Source organism: Larus michahellis, chromosome 2, assembly GCF_964199755.1.
Source record: "Larus michahellis chromosome 2, bLarMic1.1, whole genome shotgun sequence".
Lineage (NCBI taxonomy): Eukaryota > Metazoa > Chordata > Aves > Charadriiformes > Laridae > Larus > Larus michahellis.
The window spans coordinates 33,031,647-33,051,013 of record NC_133897.1 but is presented as its reverse complement, the minus strand read 5'-3'; the positions used below and the strand labels follow the sequence as shown (position 1 = coordinate 33,051,013).

Genomic DNA, 19,367 nt, shown 5'->3' with positions numbered 1-19,367 from the left:
ACATCTCTGTCCTCATTCTGTAAAAGAATGAACTAAGAAACTGTATTTTAGAGCTCATAAAGTGCTTAACACACTGACTGCATTCCTCTGTTTTATTGTTCAGTAGTGTGAAAGGGGGAGGGAAGACAACAAGTTCTTTGTTTTCTGAGAGGAAAAAAACTTTGGGCTCAGTTTTGGTGTCTCATTCTGCCACTGTGTACTTATCTGAGGTCAGAAATCTTCTACGAATGGACAGGACTCGTATGTATGAAGGCAGGATTTGCCAACAGAAGACGAATGAAATCAACAATAAGAGCACTCTTATTTTATGTGATGAGACCTGTTTTTTTTCCTGTGTCAAAGTTCACTAGACCTCAGAAGATCTTCTGTGGCTGCTGTGAAAAATGTCAGAATTCACCACTGGGAGTGGTTTTCTAGGTATACTGATTTAAGATGTTGGGTAATTCAAATGATTTGAAACAGCATCAATTATTCTTTTAAATAGACAATAAACAGTATAGTGTAAGGACGCCATTTTCAGTGGTTAGCATTGTTAGGGAGCATGCTTTTTGCCCTGTGACTTGATAAGCAATGTTCTGCCATTGCATCCTTTTCTTCATTATTGTATGAACAACTCTTGCCCCAGTTGCCTTTAGCTTCATATGAAGCTCATCTGAGCATTTTATAAGTGGCTGATGGAATGTGGGTAACTTGCTGTTACCAAAGTGACTAAAACCAGGTAGAGGAGCTCTATTTCAGAGATGCCATAGATCTTTAATACTTTATATTGGTGAAAAGATCAAAGATACATGTTTAATTGGTTTCAAATTTAAGCAAAACTAAAACTGAAATATAAGCATTTAAATATCTGTTCTGGTGCACAGTGCTGCTGGATATTGAATACTTTCTGATGTATATAGCGTGTTCCCAGTGACTTCACTGGTGTAGTGTGATTGCGCAGCATTTAACATGGTGAATTCAACATGGAACAAGCTCAATTTTCTGAAACTTTTCTTGTTGCTTAATTCTAAGCAGTTTAGCCAAATTGAAATCTGTGAAAGCAAGAGGTGTTGTGGGTTGCCAAGACCTCTCAGGTGTGTCTCCTGCTGTTTGATATCTGAATAGGCCTAGAACTGTCCTCACAGAAACCACCTAATATGTATATAGAAGAAAGTCTGAAAAATTAACATCTCAGATCTGTACATGTATTTGCAGTACATGAAGGATTTAAGATTATTTTTTTTGTGAATTGGCCCTCAGTGTGTACTTATACAATCTTCTGTTGCTATATTCATGTTAGGCTTATACAAACTAATATGACTTATGTATTATGAGATATAGAAAAGATAAATAAGTAGAAAATGTATTTTAAAGCTCTTACTTTTTTTGACTGCAGCTATCTAATATACATTAATATTAAGAGCATTTAGGCCTCTCTGTGTTTTGTTTCACAGGCAGCTGGAGCAATTCGTCCCCTAGTTTCTACTGTTATTGCCTGTGCTGCAGATGGCTGTTTAGACCACTCATTGGAACGTGCCAGATACAGAGCTAGTGAAATGCCTCAGGCTTTCTTGTTTGATATAATCTATGAGGCATACCAACAGGTAAGACTGTGAGACTTTCTAAGACTTTTTTCCATTTACTTTGGTTAAAAAAAGAAATAACTTTTATTTCTTTTCTTTCAAAAATAGAGATTCGACATCTGTTTCAGCATCTATTTCAGATCACATCAAACTGTATGCATATTAGTTCTCTCTAGTCTTTTGATAAAAATGGTTTATAATTCTAATATATTCAAGTTTTTCAATTATCAAACTGCCAAATACAAGACAGGGAGAGGGGTCTAAACTATTGGAAAGACAGATTTGCTTTAATTTTTATTGCGCATTAAGTAGATCACTTAAGTGAGTGGGTTAATATGTTTAAAGTTAGGTTTGTATTAAGTATGTGTTGTTGACTGACAGTATAAAAAAATTTTGGATGCACAGTGTGATAACGACATATAATAATATGATGGGATAGAGGGTGTTCTAAAATACTGGGATAATATTAACTTGATACGTCTAGGTAAATAAGTGTTTAATTTGTTTTGTTTTGCATGTGTATTGTACGTACTTTGATTAGTGTCTGAAAATAATATTTACTTAGTCTCTGTTGCAATTCTCCATTTTGTTTTGTTTTGTTTTTATAATATATTGCTTTAACATCATCTTTATTTAAGAAGATAAAAGTTGTGGGTAGTGTATTAAACCGTGACTCTTTTGCCTTTATCCCTCTTGAAGACTGCTTTTATTTGCCCCACCCTGCATTCAAAGTTTACTGGAAACACTCCAGGCTTTCGTCTCAGCATTCTGCTTCCTTTTCATTCATCACCTTGTGGAGATTGTCTGTCCTCCAGGTATCTTCCAGACTGACTGGAAGCAGAGCATTTCTTCATTTGTCACTTGGAAGGAATTATTTTTCACTCCAGCAATGCTGACAGTCATGCTTCCCATCAGTCTTTCATTTCTAGAGGAAACAGGCCCAAATTACTGATATCCACCCTCAGAGAGTACGTAGCTTAGAAGTCACCAACAACAGAACGAATGTGTGGACAGGCAATGAAGGAGAAACAGTTGCTTAATTGTTTTACTTAGAAACACTGGCACAAATTCCACGTCATACCTTTTATGCTTGATACTTAAAGCTGTTCTTAGATGATGAAGTGCTGTCCAAGATGAAGGGCTACTCAAGTGATTGGAGTAGCTCTGACCTTTTTACTTCTGATGGAAAGCAGGGGGATGTTCTTGGTGTATATGGTAACACACAGCTGATACTTCTAATTGAGACTGGCTTGAATGTAGTGGGCATACTCGTGATAGAGGCAGCACATATGTGCATAGAACACATCTCAAGAGGCAACAGCTACTGTTGGTTATACAACTGTTTCTTTCTTATTGATGTGTATCTCTTTTGGCAAATTGCATGTTTATGTGCTGCTTCTCAAAAAAAAACCAAACAACCAACCCAAAACAAACCCCTATTTTTTCTTACTGTGTTTGCTCTTATTTTGCAGATATGGTACAGCTGGCAAATACATGAGAAGCTTTTGCCCTAAATGCCTTGTTCAAAAGGCAACTGTATTTGCAGTCCCTGTGCTCCTCTGAATAGTGTTCTCTTCTTACATATGAATTCCATCAGTCTTCTTTTTTGTATCCCTGCTCTTTCAAGAACAAGCCACCAAAGTTGTTAGCAAGCAACCAGGGCTATGGTTCCTTGTCCCCAGTTCCCTTTGCATTGGCTAGATTCTGGTCATTTAAATGCTCTGTGCCTTGGAGCTCTGGGAAGGATAACACTTTGCTAAACCTCTCAACTCATATTGTTTGCTAATTATTTATGTTTCAATGGTGCCTAGCTGTCCAAGTCAAGGATTAAGACCCTATTGTTCTGGGAACTGTACAAGCACATAAAAAAAGATAGATAATGGTTGTCCTGAAAAACTTAGTCAAGCTACTGTAGGACGGATTTTTGTAGAAATGGATACAGCTTGTGATACTTCCTAAATATTAACATACCCATCATTAGTTCCCACAACAACCTGATGAAGTAGGTAAGTATCATTGTCCATCTGAAAAAAAAACAAATAAAATAATTGTGTTACTCTTGTTGGAAGTCATTCACAAAGCTGGGAATGGAATTCATTTTGGCTGACTCAGCATGGGATCATGATCCCCACTCCTGTGTATTTTATACAGTTGTGACCTTTATGCAACAGCAGCATGGGGAAAAACAACAGTCAAACATGCATTCTTTAGAAAGGAACTGTCCATTTGAATTGTTGCTTCAAATAACATAGGCTTTTCAGTTACATTGTGGGTCACGTGGAATACTGCTTTTAAACTCTGTCTGTGTTTAAATGCATCGTCTGATATGAGTAGGTAGATTTAGAGAGTTTACTTCCAGGTGTGTTCTTTTTCATGAATGTAAGATCTCTGAGCATCTTGACCACTAAGTTGCAACATTCAATTAAAGGTCAGTTCTCTGATCCTTACAGGCTTGCCGTCTATAGTCTTTTTTGCTTTTTTTGTCTGGTACTGATCTGGGCAGAGCAGACTAGTACTCCTCCTTTTATTGCTGTTTCAAGTGTATTTAGAACTGGAAAGGAATAAGCTATTACCACTATTAAAATATGTAAAAATATTTTTTGTATGATCTTTATAAAATGAAAAGTCATTTCCTTAGAAAACTTTTTACATTTCTTACTTGATTTAAAAAATTATAGTAATGATTTGGGGAAAAATACATGTCTTGTACATCAAAGTAATTGAAGTAGATACAACAAATACCAAAGATTGGTTTACAATATTATCTTAAAATATATGTGTACTACAGCGAATTCCCTTTGCATTTGGTGCCAAAAATCCGGCACAGATCTTGAGGACGTTCAGCCAAGTTGTTTGCATGCATTTCATTGTGATGCATCTCATTTTTGTGTGCTGGATCTCAATTTATTTTTCACTCTTACCTCTTCTCTGTTGCCTAGAAAATGCGTATTCCAAATAGATCTTCTTTGTTCAGATGAATGTTGCTTTCTGCTTTAACTGTGATGACATCAAGATTTCTGACATCATAACTATTAAATTCTCAGCATTATGGTAGGACTATTGAAACCTTTTACAATTTTGTTGCTCAAAAATTGTGTGCACTCTGTTGTCTTTATAACGACTTTGAGAGCTCATTAAAACAAGCATTCTTCGTCACTTCCATACCCCTGTATGTAACTCTGCTTAACGCTTTCTGTTGCAAGTCTCTGTGTTCAGTTGGTTACAGGAAGCATGGGAAAACAGCTGTTTACTTCTCTTTCAGTGAAGTATTCTGATGCCTCCACTTTGTAGTAGGATTTAGGAATTTGTCATTGGGATGGTCCTGAGGTGAGAAACGGATGAATTATACAGGCCTCCTTACATGTGCCTGTGAGTCTCACTGTGTCGCTCATCATCTATATGCCTCCTCATCACATATTCTTATGAAGTACAGCACTGCTTTCATCCCCTTCAATTTGTTAAATTTACAAAATGTGTAAGTTACAAAATTATAAATTTGTAAAAATTAAAGCTTTTATTTGTATGATGCATACTTGACACAAGGTGGACAAGTGACAGATGCAAACAGCTGCAAGGAGGGACAGAACTTTATAAAGCATGTGGTATCTCACAGGCAGGAGGTTTTACCTTTGCTGGGGGTTTTCGTTGGGGTGTTGGGTAAAAGGCCAGATAAATGTGTTAAGAGGATAAACATAATGTTGTATCAGTACTCTTAGTTCTGGTATGTCCTAATTTGTGAGCTCTTGTTTCCTGCACAATGTAATGAAGCATTCCATTAACCTTCAGTATTTACTGAAGTGGACAAGTAGTAGACAAGTTAAACTTTTTAAAATAAAAAATGCAAATCTCTAATAACTAGTAAAACACATGGAAAAGTTGTAAAATCGCAGAACCCATGATTTATTTAAATTCTAACCTACCTGGGATAAACAGACAGTTGGATTTTCTTTTTTTTAGGTTAATAAGAATTAAATTCCTGATCTTTGGAAATGCATGTTTCTTTTCTATTCTTATCAGCCCTAAGGGAAATAAGAAAAGTTTGTGTTAATTGAAAATCCACCCTTTCCAAAGATAGCAAATAAAGGATAAATTCCTTAGACCAGACTTGTTCATTTTTGCTTAAGGTAGTTTCATGTTTCTGTTCAGCATTTTAAATTTAATAGGAGCAAATGTGAAGTATGATCCTGTAAGCCTGGGAGGAGGAGGGTGGGGGAGGACTTCACTTACTAGAAGTGTTCCCCTGGAGCAGTATCTTTTAGGAATTAGAGTATCAGGAAGTCAGGTAGACTACCTTTTTCCTTTAATCAGAGTAGGCTGAGACTGATTTCTGTAATACTTGTTTCTGACATATTGTGAAATGAAGAGATCTTGGAGATCTTTTGTCTTTAACACAAAGCATCTTGTTGTGTTGTGTCACGTTAGTGTACAAAGTAATACAGCCACTGTATGCAAGGGCTGAAATACCCAAACTTAACAAAGCATTGTGTATTCGTAATGTATCTGCCAAAGTAAGGAAGGTAGCAGGAACAATTAAAAAGTTTTGCCTTTCCTGATCTGGCAGAGAAACAACTGAAAAGAAAAGCAGAAGAGGAGTGGTATGTAGAAGATCCTGGCTAGCTTCTGTGACAGAGACGTAAATAAAAGCCTAGGGAAGATGATATGATGGTTAGAGAGTTATCAGCATGAATGCTGGGGATGCAATAGAATTGCCCACCTGTGTGACCAGCCTGCTGAAGCAGAAGACCTTGTAAGGGGGAAGAGCTACACGCAGCTGAAGAAAGGGTGAGACCTGTTAGAATGCTATTCTGCAGGAATCCTTCACATGTGGGTAGCATGGCAAAGTCTGATCACTATTTAAAGATAGAGTGATAGTTTTATAACAATCTTAATTTTAAAAAATTATTTTGATACACATTTTTTTTTCTGGTAATCTTTTATACATTGTTTTACACTTAGCTTCAAGATCTTCTGTACCTGGGAAAATTTGCCACAAAAGCTACACCATTTTTTGGGGGTGTTTGTGTTGCATATGTATTTAGTTTAATTATCTGTTGATAGTAGACCTTTTGTAGATTATGGAAGTTTATATTTAGCTACTCAGAACAATGAGGCTGAAAAAAAACCTAAAAAAAAAAAAGGAACAGGAAGCAGGAATATTAATTGAAGGAGGATGAGCTTCAACATGTTTAGAGATGTTTCTCTGATGCATGTCTATAACCTCCTTACAGATATCCACACAGGACAGACTGACCGTAGGGATTCTATCTAATCTATGTAGAAACTATGTAGAGATTAGTACTTTTTGGGACTAGACTGAATTAATACATCTGTTCGTAGCCAGCATTACCCACTTTTTGGATAATAAGCAATCACATTTACTTATAGGACATTACAGCATCTACCCGCATAGGAGAGAGTTGCTATATATAAGCATAGTAATGACAAGATACAAAATAATAGTGTGTCAGGGAGAATCATGCAAATACTTTGATGCTGCATTCTGGGAGGCAGATGTTCTTCCACTCCCCAAAAAAATCATTACAAGATGTCCCCAGATGGGGTTGAGATGGGGAGAAGAGATATTCTGCAAACTGTCCAACCTGGTCCTCAGCAGAAGAAAAGGAAATCCCAAAATTGTTCTCATCTAACAAACCCCTGAGAATGTTCAGGGAATATTTTGCCAGAGTAAGAAAGGAAGTAAGTTGGCTATTGTTAGGCCCATTGTAGAAGTATTTGCTCAAAGTATTGTCTTTTCTGTATGTAAATAATAGGGAGTGTATTCCATGTGGATTTTGTAAACTTCTGAAGTGCTTTTTGAAAGGGCACAACATTACTGGGATTCTTCTTCAAACATGTGTGAAGCATTTTAGTATCCTCTGTAGCGGAAAGTGGAGTCAGCTGTAGCAGTTTAGTAATATTTTGGCATAGGTCAGGCAAGTCCTTCGAGGCAAAATGTCTAGACTGATTTGGGGATTTTCCTGTGGGTTCATTCTTTGTTAAAGAAATCAATGTGTGTCAAATTAACATTGCCAGGAGCAACAGGCGATTAAATGAACAGTAGCGGACAAATTGTTGGCTAAAACCTTGGCAACATTGGGAGCAAGGGTCAGATTCAGAAAAAGGACTGAAGGGTCAAAATGTAAGTGAGGCAGAATTTGGGCATTTAAGTCTAACTGGAATCCTGGAAAAAAAACCCACTGCTCACCTTGCTCCTAAGGCTAAAGATGTCTGAATCTTCAAGGCACCTCAAATTATTTTTTTTAAATATTCACCAAATAGGAAATTTTGGTGAATTTGTGGCACGTGAAATTGTGGCATGGCTGAACAGCTTAACATTTACCTTCTGTAAACATTCGCTTGGAGAAAAAATCTTTTTGCCTGATGCTACTCAATCATGGATTGGTGACAGGGGTCAGAGCTGTTTGTTTTTGTAGTGTGAAAACACTGAAAAAGAGATCACCATCGTTTTTAACATACGACAAGAAGTAGGTAAGATATATAGATTTTATCATAAGCTATAATGGGTTGTTTTGTGTCCTTCATCTTTTTTAAAAAGCATCAGACATCTTTTATTAAGTGTATTATGCTGTAAGGGTGGTCACTTTACCTCATTCTTCTTCAAATGTGTTTTGTGGTTTCTACGTGCTCTCTGTGTGTGTCTACGGAGATCCACTTCCTTCATCCTCAGCTTTGGTCACCCACTTTACTTTTGTATTTTATAGTTGTATGTTCAGGTCTTCTACATATATGCCATGTAGCATCATTGTTTTGGTTTTTTCCTAATTCTGCATTCCAGTTTGTGTCTGTGGGTTTTCTTCCTTCTCATCAACTGTATTCTGAAATATTGAATCAAGAAGTGATTCGTGAATTAGACAAGAGCTAGCTAAAATAATAGTAATCTACTACTTGTATGATATGTATGAGGACAGTACTACACACCAGTGCTCTTTTTTGTGTGGAGTCCTAAAGGCAGCATACTTCCGTCTGCCTGTGAAATGTAAGAGGTAATTATAGTTTTAGTGTAGCTACCTACTTGATTTTTTCCAATCAGCCTGCTTGGCTGAGTAGTAAAGTAGCATGGATTATTTCAGTTTGTTGAAATTCCTACTCCAGGTCCTTTGATGGTATAATAATACAGATTTTAGTAAGCGGTATACTAGTATCAAGATAGGGAATATCTGTGAGCTTTTCAATGTGCCATCTAAGCATATGAAATAACCTAACAAAGGAAGCCTTTCTGCTGATTTCTCCATAGGTCATTAGGATTTTAGATCTGAATGATTGATAAGGATATCTGTGTATGTCCTAAATGTGGAAAGAAAACCCAGCATTTAATTTCCCCTTACATGAGAAGTGTTTACTTTATTAACAGCACCCTTTCATTGTTGTGGTCCATTTCAGCTTGGATTTTTTTCTCTGGTTTTATTTCCATTAAAAAAAATTATTTCTTTAGAACTTCAGTAGAACCTGAGTTCTGTTTCATTTTGTTCCTGCTGAAAATTGGTAATTTTTTTGTGTTGATGCAAAATTGCAATGGAGCTAATTTTTAGATAATGCAGTTTTGCAGAGGATTTTGATCTGCCTTTCTTCATTTATCTTCAGGCTGATGTATGCAGATTGTTGCTTAAATACAGGGTTGTCAGCCTCACCTAAATGAATATCCTAATTTGTGAAGTCTTTAGGTTGTAGTTCTGAGATGTTTTCCAAAGAGATTTTAGAGTTACTTCATGTGGTATCTTTTTACCCTAGCAGCGTTGTTCTGAGATTTAGAGAAACAGATTTTTTTTTTCCCTTTCTGTATCCTTAAAACCTACCCAACTCTACAGAATTCTTTTCAGGATAAATATACTAAATGAATTTTGTCAGTCATGCTTTCATTTATTCAAAACCTGAAGCTAGATTGGTGGTCTGTTGAGAAAACTATGCTAGTTTAGATAGCTCTGTACTTGATTAGTTCTTTGGCGCAATGGTAGAGCCAGGATATTGTATGAATCCCCACCTTGCCCTAATTAATTTCTGCCACAAGAATGTTTGGAGAAATTCTAATGCCTTGCATGAGAAAAAAATTAAAAGTTTTTTTGCTAATGGGATAATTACTTCCATTTTATGGCACTCCTCATCCTGTAGGATCTCAAAGCACTTTGCGAATTCACATATTAGCTCTTGGAACTGTTGGTGCTGTGGTGCAAAGCTGCCGCACCCTGGGTGAAATCTAGCATCTCTGGAGCAGTGAAAAAGTACTTTGTGTTCAGATATAATTTGGAGGGTGTATGTTAGGGAGACACACTGCAATTACTCAAATTGGAAATTAGACTGGATTATGAGAGTATTGTTGTAAGCATTACTGGATTTACCCTGATAAGTGTACTGTATCCACAAGAATTACCCGTTTGGCACAGGCTCAAAAAAATGCTGAATACTGAGCGAGAATCACCGTATCCAGCATATGGGAGACCACCCATCTAAATTGTCATCTGCTGCTTGTTTTGAGAGAGCAAAGAGGAAAACAAGGTAGTGGTGCTAGAGCTTTTAATGTCTTAGCTATGACAGGTTAGTGTATCAAATGGCAAGGAAAAGGACCGTTTATGATCTTGCATAATGCCAAGAGGTGATTCTCTTAAGTAAATTGTTCCAAGAGTGCATAATATTATCTGTTAAAAAAAAAGTAAGTTTTTTGTTAAAAAAAAATGCGTTTTAACTTCACCTGAATTTGGCTCACCTCTGCTTCTAAGCCTAATTAAATTCTCTGTTGGTTGTTTAATTTTAGAACTTGATATATTTAGAAGTCTCTTTATGGGAAGAATGTGAACAATCACTTCTTTATATTTTCTTAGAATAACGTAAACAATCTGTAGTTTTCTACCTTGGGACAAGATTTTTTTGTCTTTGTCTTGTCCATATAACTCTTTTCCAAGTATTTTTCCAACTTGCAAGATAATTTTTTAAAGTGTAAACAATGAGTGCTATCAAAGTATTTTGATTTGTCACATAGAATATTAACATTTTCTTATTTCTTCTTGACATTGTAACTGAAATATGACTTTTTAAAAAAGCTGAAATTGTATATGAAGTCTGAAATTCCATGTTCAGCTGCATGCTCAAAATGATTCCTGTGTCCTTTTCTGATGTCAGAAAATCTATACTGTCTCATGGTTACTCTGGACCAGTTTATGAAGCCAATCTGATGAATAACTAGCTCTTTGTTGCATCAAGTATTTCATCTTCATACCAGGACCATTGTTTATTCTCACCTATTTTGCATTCTCATTTTCATTATGCTAGTTTGTGTGGACTTTGTTGTAGTAATACTAAGAATATATCTAGTAGTGTGGCACTAAAAGGGAAAGACTGGGGTTTCATATTTGATGATCTGTTAATGTTTCAGGATTGTATGTGTAAACTGGGACTTTACCAGGAGTGATATTCATCCCAGTTGCCAGTCTTGTGGACACAATGCATGCCTAGAGCCCTGGCTGCCAGGGGAGCTTGTCTCCACACTGCAAATGATGAGGTCCAGCAGGTGCCCTTGCATGTGACTTGACTTTCACCCTGATTCCACCATAAGGGAAATGACTTTGAGCTCTCCAGCAGCACAGTCAGGTGCATTTTGTGTGATTCTGAGTAGGGATGAAGGAAAGGCTTCCACCAAAAAGAACCTCTCCTTCCCACTAAACTGGGGTTGTAAACACAACCCTTGACATTTCTTGTTTGTGCCTACCAGTACCCTTTTTTCCTTGGCAAAGCACCTCCATTATTCTTGATTAAGTTTTTATTCCTTAATAGCAAAGCTGTACTTTTCCCCCTAGGGTTTTTCAAAATAATAGTGTTTTTATGTTTTCAGTGTAAAGTCAAGCACATGTACTTCTTTTACAAGATGATTGGTTTGTTTGGACCTCTCCTTTTGCAGACGGAAGCAGTAGCAGCCAGAATAAGGTTAAGACTTAAAGAGTAGGCTTTAGTGATAGAATAATTTAGGTTGGAAAAGACCTTTAAGATTGAGTCCAACCTTTAACCTATCACTGCCAAGTCCACCACTAAACCATGTCCCTAAGCACCACATCTACATGTCTTTAAATACCTCCAGGGATAGTGACTCAACCACTTCCCTGGGCAGCCTGTTCTAATGTTTGATAACCCTTTTGGTGAAGTGCAAACTTTGATGTAAATACTTGTTCTCTGCATTCATATGCATTTCTGAATACCACTGAGTTTCTGCTTTTATATATTGTGATGGTGAGTTTGTCATTCAAATACACATTTAAATAAAACAAAAAGAAAAAAGTGGAGTTATCCCCAGCCTTTGCTAGTAGTTAAAACTTTAAAAAGTGATAGGGAAAGCAGGATTATGGAACATGTTGCTGGTGAGGGCACTGTGGACGGCATTCATTGACCCAGGACATTTGTTCCAGAAAGGGAAGAAGCAAAATTACTCTTTCATTTGTAACTTTTACTATTAAAAAGATACTTGAAGGCATTATTTGTTTTTAGCCCTTGTCTCAATAATACTTAAAACCTTTAATTGCACATTTTGTTCAATTTCATACAATCATTTAGGTTGGAAAAGACCCTTAAGATCATGATTTCAATCAAAATTGATGGAGGCATAGAGATTTCAATGATATTAAGTCCCAGTATGCTTTTGAAAAATCAGCAAGTGTGAGGAGGAGAGGAAACCCCAATGAATGTCTTCACTGAGAGGAGGCTGGAGCCTCAGAGCCTTCAGGCTCTTAGACCTTCACCCCTGTGGCTGAAATGGGAATTCAGGTGTTATCTTCTGTTCTTCTTGGTCATACACCTTTTAGCGCATGGGATCTTGGAACCAACCAAGGCATAAGTTCTTTAATGGGTATTTAGTGGACTGGGAAGCAACTTGAGTACCAAAATATTTCAATGGGCGGTCAGGAATTTTTCAGGGGATCTGATGGTAGAGTGCAGGGGAATCATGGCATGTACGGAGAGGGCACTTGCAGTTGCTGCAGTGGAAGGTGTTGGGGTATAGATACAGAGGTGTAGAAAACCAGGATTGCTTAATTCTGTAACAGCGTAAATTGCGTTATCTTTATTCTCTTCATTGTGAAGCACTACTGCATCTGGGTGTATGTCACAGCAGTTTTAATAATTAACTACAATGGAAATTGTTTCGGAGATGAGCTTATCCGAACGCACATTAATCTCACTGTTTCCTTGTTCATGTGTTTCCTCCTTCTGTTTGCTGCTTCAACTATTCCTCATTTAGCTGTGGCTTATTGCTGTAGACTGAGTGTTTGCTGCAAATCCACTACTGGATTCAGTGCTTTTTGGTTTCCTTGGTAATGAACATGGCAAAATGATTCTTTATAAAATATGGTAAAAATAGGGCAATTCAGGTTCAGCAGAGCTTGTGCCTGCTTCTTTTTTAATTTAGTAAAATGTTCCTGATGATGAATGTTCATGACGTACTCTGGCACTTCAGCAGTGAAGACTTGATTTGTGAGGATCTGGAAAAATCATAAAGCTGCTATTGTTAATTAGTTACGCATTTTAATTGCAAGTGTTCTGATACTGTTATAGAATGGATTTACATGGAAGAATAAAATGGAGATGCAGCCAGTGGTTGCCGAAGTGTAAAGGACTGGCTCTATACAGGCTTTCAAGATACCTGTGTAAAGGAGCAAATCTGAAGATTTTACTTCAGTTAATACAAAAAGAATATTGATTTTGTTTCCTTATTATAAAACTAAGGAATGATGAAAAAATAAGAAAATGACAGTGCTGTAATGAAAATCTTTCTTGCCTCTGTGTTTGTTCTGCTGTATGATTACCAGTTCCCGTATATCCATTCAAAATCTTTTATCGGTATAAAGATACAGTAAAATAGTGCATGGTAACAGTAAAAGCAATTGTTATTGTTAACTACTGCACCTTTACAATTTCATTCCTTCAAAGTATTATATAGGAAACAAGTTAGCTTATGGACTATTAGTAAGTACCAGGGAGGTACAGGCTCTGTAGCTGCTCTTTTCTCTAACCCCTTGTTCCATGTTTATTGCTAAGCAAAAAAGTATAGCTTGCATTTTAGGAAGTAATATTGTTTATCAAAATATTTTCAAACTAATCTAGGGGGCAGGGGAAGAAGAACTGGTACAATGCTAAAACCTGGAGCTCACTCCACCCACAGCGCTTTATTCAAACATCCCCTCTTGGAAAACAAACAAACAAAAACCCACCCACAAAAAAGTCAATCCCCAAAACTACCTATTAGAATGCCTTTGAATATTCAACAGTTCAAAAGCATTTTTCAATAACATATTTCCTTCTGTGTCATTTGAAAAGCTAAACTGATCTGTTTTTTTTTCTTTTGTGGGTATGTTTTGTGCCAGTATTTCCAGCTGTTTCCACCATTTCAAATCTGTGGTCTGAAACTTAAACTGTGTCTATTGTTTCACAAAGTTATGTGTGCATGTCAAGTTCAGTTAACTGTACTCTGTCAAACTTTATGTTAAAAAGCCTTTCAGTCAAAAAGAGACTTTAGAAATAGTAAAAGTTTTAAACAGATTGTTGTAATGTAAATTGGCTCTAGATGTACAATGAAACACGTACAGAAGACTTAATACGAGAACGTTTGCATGCCTGGATCAGTAAGAGTTTTCCTCTTAGATATTCCACAACTTTATATGATAGACACTCCCAGATAATGCGTAATTTGTTAACTGAATTTCTGAGAGCAATATAGAAGCTTTCAAATTCTGCACCTGAAATATGGATTTAGAATTTTACTTGTGGAGCTGTTTAGCATATGGATAATCTATAAACTAAGCTGGTCTTGAGCGGATACTTCCATTTCATTGTTCTCCTCTGACATCAGTGTATCACACTTGCAGAAGAGTACAATGTGACAATATGTTTAGGTTTAAACAATTACAGATAATTAGAGTGGTAAATGTCATGATGTACAAGTGTTAGTGAAATATGTTTTTAATTATTACTTTGCTTTGTGTCATATTTCATCCCTTGAAGCCAGCAATACCCTCAAGATGCTTTAGCCCATTTATGGAACTTCTCCACTCCCTACTAATTATCTGTAATTAATACCTTGCTAAAAAGTTGGAAGTGCTTAGTCTTGTCCTAGTACCATTCGTTACCCATCTATTTAAAAATGTAACTTAATTTTAATTCAAAGTAAATTCCTTCACAGATAATTTTTTTCTGAATTTTTCTCTTCCATTCTGAGGCAAAGGAAAAATACATTTTTTTAATCTGTATGTTATTCACATTAGTAGAAATAGTTTGCATTCTACCAGAAAATTTTTCTTAAAAACAAAACAAATAAAGGAGATATTTTGGTAATAAATATTTGGAATTGAAAGTTACTAGGCTATTTCTGGTTTCATTGGCAATTTATCTCTGGACCTCTTTACTTGAGGGATCACTCCATTTTACATATTTGGAGCGAGAGTCCCCTATTCCTTTATATTTCTGTTGACCTTTTTTGTATCTTGATTATTTTCTGCTTAATTTAAAAATATTCCAGTGTGTCTTTTTGAAACCCGTTTTCTTTAGTATTCTGAAAGAAGTCTTTCTTTTTAAGTTACTTTATCTTACTGTCTGTTTTGTTACTCGAAGTGCTTAAAAAGTTCTGTAGAGAACTATAACATTTAAATTACTTTTCTAAGTGGACTGTAAAAGGATCTTGTTTTTGAATGCAGTCATTACAAACTAAAATGACAAAAATTAATTAAATAATATAAAAGTGATAACTGATTTTTCTAAGACGTGTGTTAGTGATACAATTCAGATGTATACTGCTGATGAATTTTGTGAATTTCACTGATGCATTATAAAACAAGAATAGAAACTAAGAATTTTCTTCATCTTTTTTACTAAACTTCTTGAGGAAATAAAAAAAAAAGGTGAGTTAAATTGCAGCACTCTCATTTGGATCTTCTTTAACCCATTTAGACTTTTGCATTCTTGACAATTCTGAATCCTGGAAGGAGACTGAATTACTGAGCACGGTATCTGGACTGTCATGTTTTATTTGAAACACGAGTTTTTAGACACATGGTTAAATTTAACACAGTGGAAGGGTTATTTCAGCTTTTGTAATGGAAAGCTTATACGTAGCAGAGGTAATTGGTCTTTAAGGCATTAGCTGGCATCTTGTTTGAGGTTGCTGAAGCTGATAACAGCCTACTTGCATAATAAGATATTTCACCAAAGCTTTTACCAAAGGCTCTTTAAGAAAACTGAACAGATTTGGGATAAGAGTAGATTATTGCTTAGAAGGTAAAAAACACGGTAAAGTGCATGACCAGTTTTCATAGCAGTAAATAACCAGTGGAGTTTTGTGAAGATCTGTACTAGGACCTGTGCAGTTAATTTTGTTCATAAGTAATTTGGAAGTGGAGGTAACCATTTTTTTTCTGGGTAGTAGACATGAGGGCTAACTAAGAAGGTTTGTAGAAGGATGTTATGATAAAATTGATAGGTAAGTGTAGATAAATGTAAAGGAGGGCAAAAGGGTTTATTAAAGTTTTGAAGTAGCTTCCACACGTGAAATGGTTGAATAGATGTTGATCTCTCTACCTGTGGAAGGATGTGAGAAGAGCTGTGGTGGCATGTGGTGGCATTTTGAAAGGCTGAGAAGGTGGTTTTGCACTCCCTTTTCTGTCAGAACAGCAGAGCATGTGATAAAGAGAGTGATGAATCAGATGCTCCTTGATGCAGGTGCTAAAGAAATAGTGCTATTCAGAAAGTAACTGGGTGTATTAAAGATTCCTGTAATTCACTGGGAACTGTTAAGACAGTTGCTTCTGGTTCAATGTGTCCCTCGGGGACTTCTTAATTTAGGGAATTCCTAAGCCAGGATAATAGCTTTATATGAGGCCAAGGGAGTATTCTGGGAAAGTAAGAAGATATAACTGCCTTGTTCTTACTTACTTATCCTTGACTAACTACTGTCAGCCTCTAGTAGAGACTGGAGACTGGTCTAGCCAGCCTCTGGTCTTACCAAATACGTCCATTTTTATGAAAGACCCTATCTTAAATTATCCTTTCTTGTTACATGTAATTCATATTTCTGGATGGACTGGTAATTTAGCAATATGAAAATATACTAGAACTCTCTTATCTTAATCAGGCCAATTCATTTTGAGGTAGTCCTGCCTGTTAAGCTCCCGGCTCCTACCTGTTTTGGTTCGAGGGATTCTGCTCCCTACTGCTTTTTCCATTAGTTAGGATTATTATAATCACTAACTATAGGAAGTGAACTGCTTGGGAAGGGTGCGTTGAGAGAAGAATGCCTCTTCTAGATGACTAAAAAGTGGGAAACTTTTTTTTTAAATCTGGAAGGCTCATGGAGCAGCATGAAACTTTGCTGTTTTGTGCACAGATAACTGGAGAAAAATATAGAGGGAAACATGTAAGGAATATAGAGGTTCTTAGCTACTACCACCCTTTTTTGATGCTGCAAAAACCAAAACAGACAAGGCATTTGAAGAGTCATGCTTCTACAATTTATTAACTTGTTCTTGTATTCTAGAAGTTTGTCACTAGAAGGCCGCAACTCCATCAAAAAATTTTTATACATGTTAACTTCTCATTGATTTAGTTAACAACATAAAGGTGTATCAAGATGCTTGCGGCACCTAATTGTGATTATAAAGCGTATGTGTACTTCTGTAAAACTTTGCTGGATAGCTAGAATTTGGTACAAGCTTCTTGGGAGGGTTTTATTTCTATCCATCCTGAACCTGCCTACCTTATACAGCATGTATTATTCTGGACAGGACTGTTGAGATGTAAGGTTTAAGTGTTATTGCTTAAAAGTATGATTTCTTTAAGACAAATTAAGAATATTTGTGCTTTAATTACTACAGTGTACAGACTATGACCTGGATTACGGAACTGAATGTTTGCATCTGGCTCTGAAATACTGTAAAACAAATGCCAAACTCATTGAAGGAACAGCTGACCTCTGGAAGGTAAAGGCCATAATAATTTTTATTTTTACACGTATCTTTCAAAATTAATAAAATTCACATATTAACATAGAAATTCAGATGTGTTTTCAATTTTAATAGTAAGGCTTTTCTCTTCCAAATTTCAGAATTGTTTTTGGATTGTGGTGAGCTTTTTTTAGAGCTCGTTGTTGTAGACAGACTTGGGCAGATGTTACCTGAGGTAATCAATGAAGACAGTATTTATCTGGAAATAGGAAAACCAACTGGGTACTTGAATCTCTAAAACTATAAATCCATAATCTCTAAAACTAAGAAGATACTTTCATGAGATGCACTTTCTCATGCTATTTCTGTATCTTTTGGCTGTTTTCCTCCACTTTCCTATGAGGACATCAGTTTTTCTCTGATGCCAAATACCTGGCTAACAACAGTTTGATTTTTTAGAGCAGTTCATTACATTCAGTAACACAGTAATGTTTAAGACCTCTTCAAACAAGCTTTTAAAATTTAAACATCATTCCCCTTGTCTGATAATCTGTAGGTTCCTGATGACTGACAGAGCAGGTGTGTATACAGATGCCAAAGGATACTTCCCTGCTGCTTAAAAGTATCACATTTCATTGTTTTAGATGGTGGGACATTATTCTTTCTCAGTAACTGTTGTGTCATGCAATTTTCACTTGTTTCCTTTTTTTATTTATTTTATTCATTACCATATTGAAGGATCTGGAAGCAGCTCAAATCACTCCATCTGGCTTTGACAGTAAATTTCCTCCAATGGGACACGATTTCTAATAATATGACAGTAAATCTTACACAGAAAGGTAATTTCCTGAATCTGCAGTGCAAATTTCCTGTGCAGTTTAGCAGCAAAATTTACTTATGTGTTGGTTGCATACAGCAACTTCTTTGAATATCTTTCTGGGGACATAATCTTTATGAAACAGTGTATCATCTGTTTTCCTATTCAGTCTTCTAAGGGGCAGATTATGTCATCCATATTTGCATTACATCACTTTTTGGATGATTTCATTGTTCTCATTGCAAAGCATGGTACTTACATGAAGGGTAACAAAATACACCCGTAATGTTCATTTAGTTCTTTATATTGTTTATTTAGTTCTTTACTCTCTGTAGAGAATATTGATGCCTAGCAGATGAAATGTAATCTTTTGACCTAGAATGACAGAATAATTAAGACTGAAGGAAATGTATACATGTCCTCTGGTCTAACATCTTGCTGAAAGTGGGACCAGATTAGTTAGATTAGGTTGCGCAAGGCTTTGTCCAGTAGAGTTTTGAATATCTCCAAGAATGGAGATTTTGCAGACTCTCTGGGGAAAACAATTCCAATGCGTATTCCTCCATATGGAGGAGATCTTTTTCATAATATTTGGTCATCATTTCCCTTGCTGCCTCTTGCATTGGGAAAAGGCCAACAGAAAGATCTGCAAGAGAAGTCCAGTTTACTGTTTTATGTGGCCATTAATTATGACCTTTCCCCACCCTTCGTCTTCTGTTCTTTGGGCTGAACAAGCCAAGTGCTCTCATGCCATTTTAGCAGCCCTCTGCTGGGCTTCCTCCTGTTCCTCATTGCATTATACTGGGGAGCCCAAAACTAGAAACAGTACTCCAGTGTGTTCTCAAAAGGGCTGAATATGGGGGAATAATCCCTGTATTCCCTGAAATGAAGTTACTTAATAAGTCTGCTTCCTTATTAATACAGCTCAGTCTGTTGGACTCCTTTTCTGCACTGCTTCACACCACTGACTCATGTTCAGCTTGTCCAGAAGGTCCTTTTCTGCAGAACTGTTTTCTATATTTTGGTGTCAGTATGAACTGCTGCACAGGCTTATTCTGTCCC

At 36.4% G+C, this 19,367-nt stretch overlaps 1 protein-coding gene across 2 annotated transcripts in view; it reads left to right on the top strand.

The window, feature by feature from the left end:
- The window catches only part of CRPPA (CDP-L-ribitol pyrophosphorylase A), a 117,968-nt gene that overhangs the window by 24,293 nt on the left and 74,308 nt on the right, over window positions 1-19,367 (top strand). For both annotated transcript variants that reach the window (XM_074574795.1, XM_074574796.1), the window contains exons 3-4: window positions 1,434-1,583; window positions 17,420-17,524. In XM_074574795.1, the coding sequence (XP_074430896.1) occupies window positions 1,434-1,583; window positions 17,420-17,524 (255 nt within the window). The remainder of the gene's footprint in view (window positions 1-1,433; window positions 1,584-17,419; window positions 17,525-19,367) is intronic.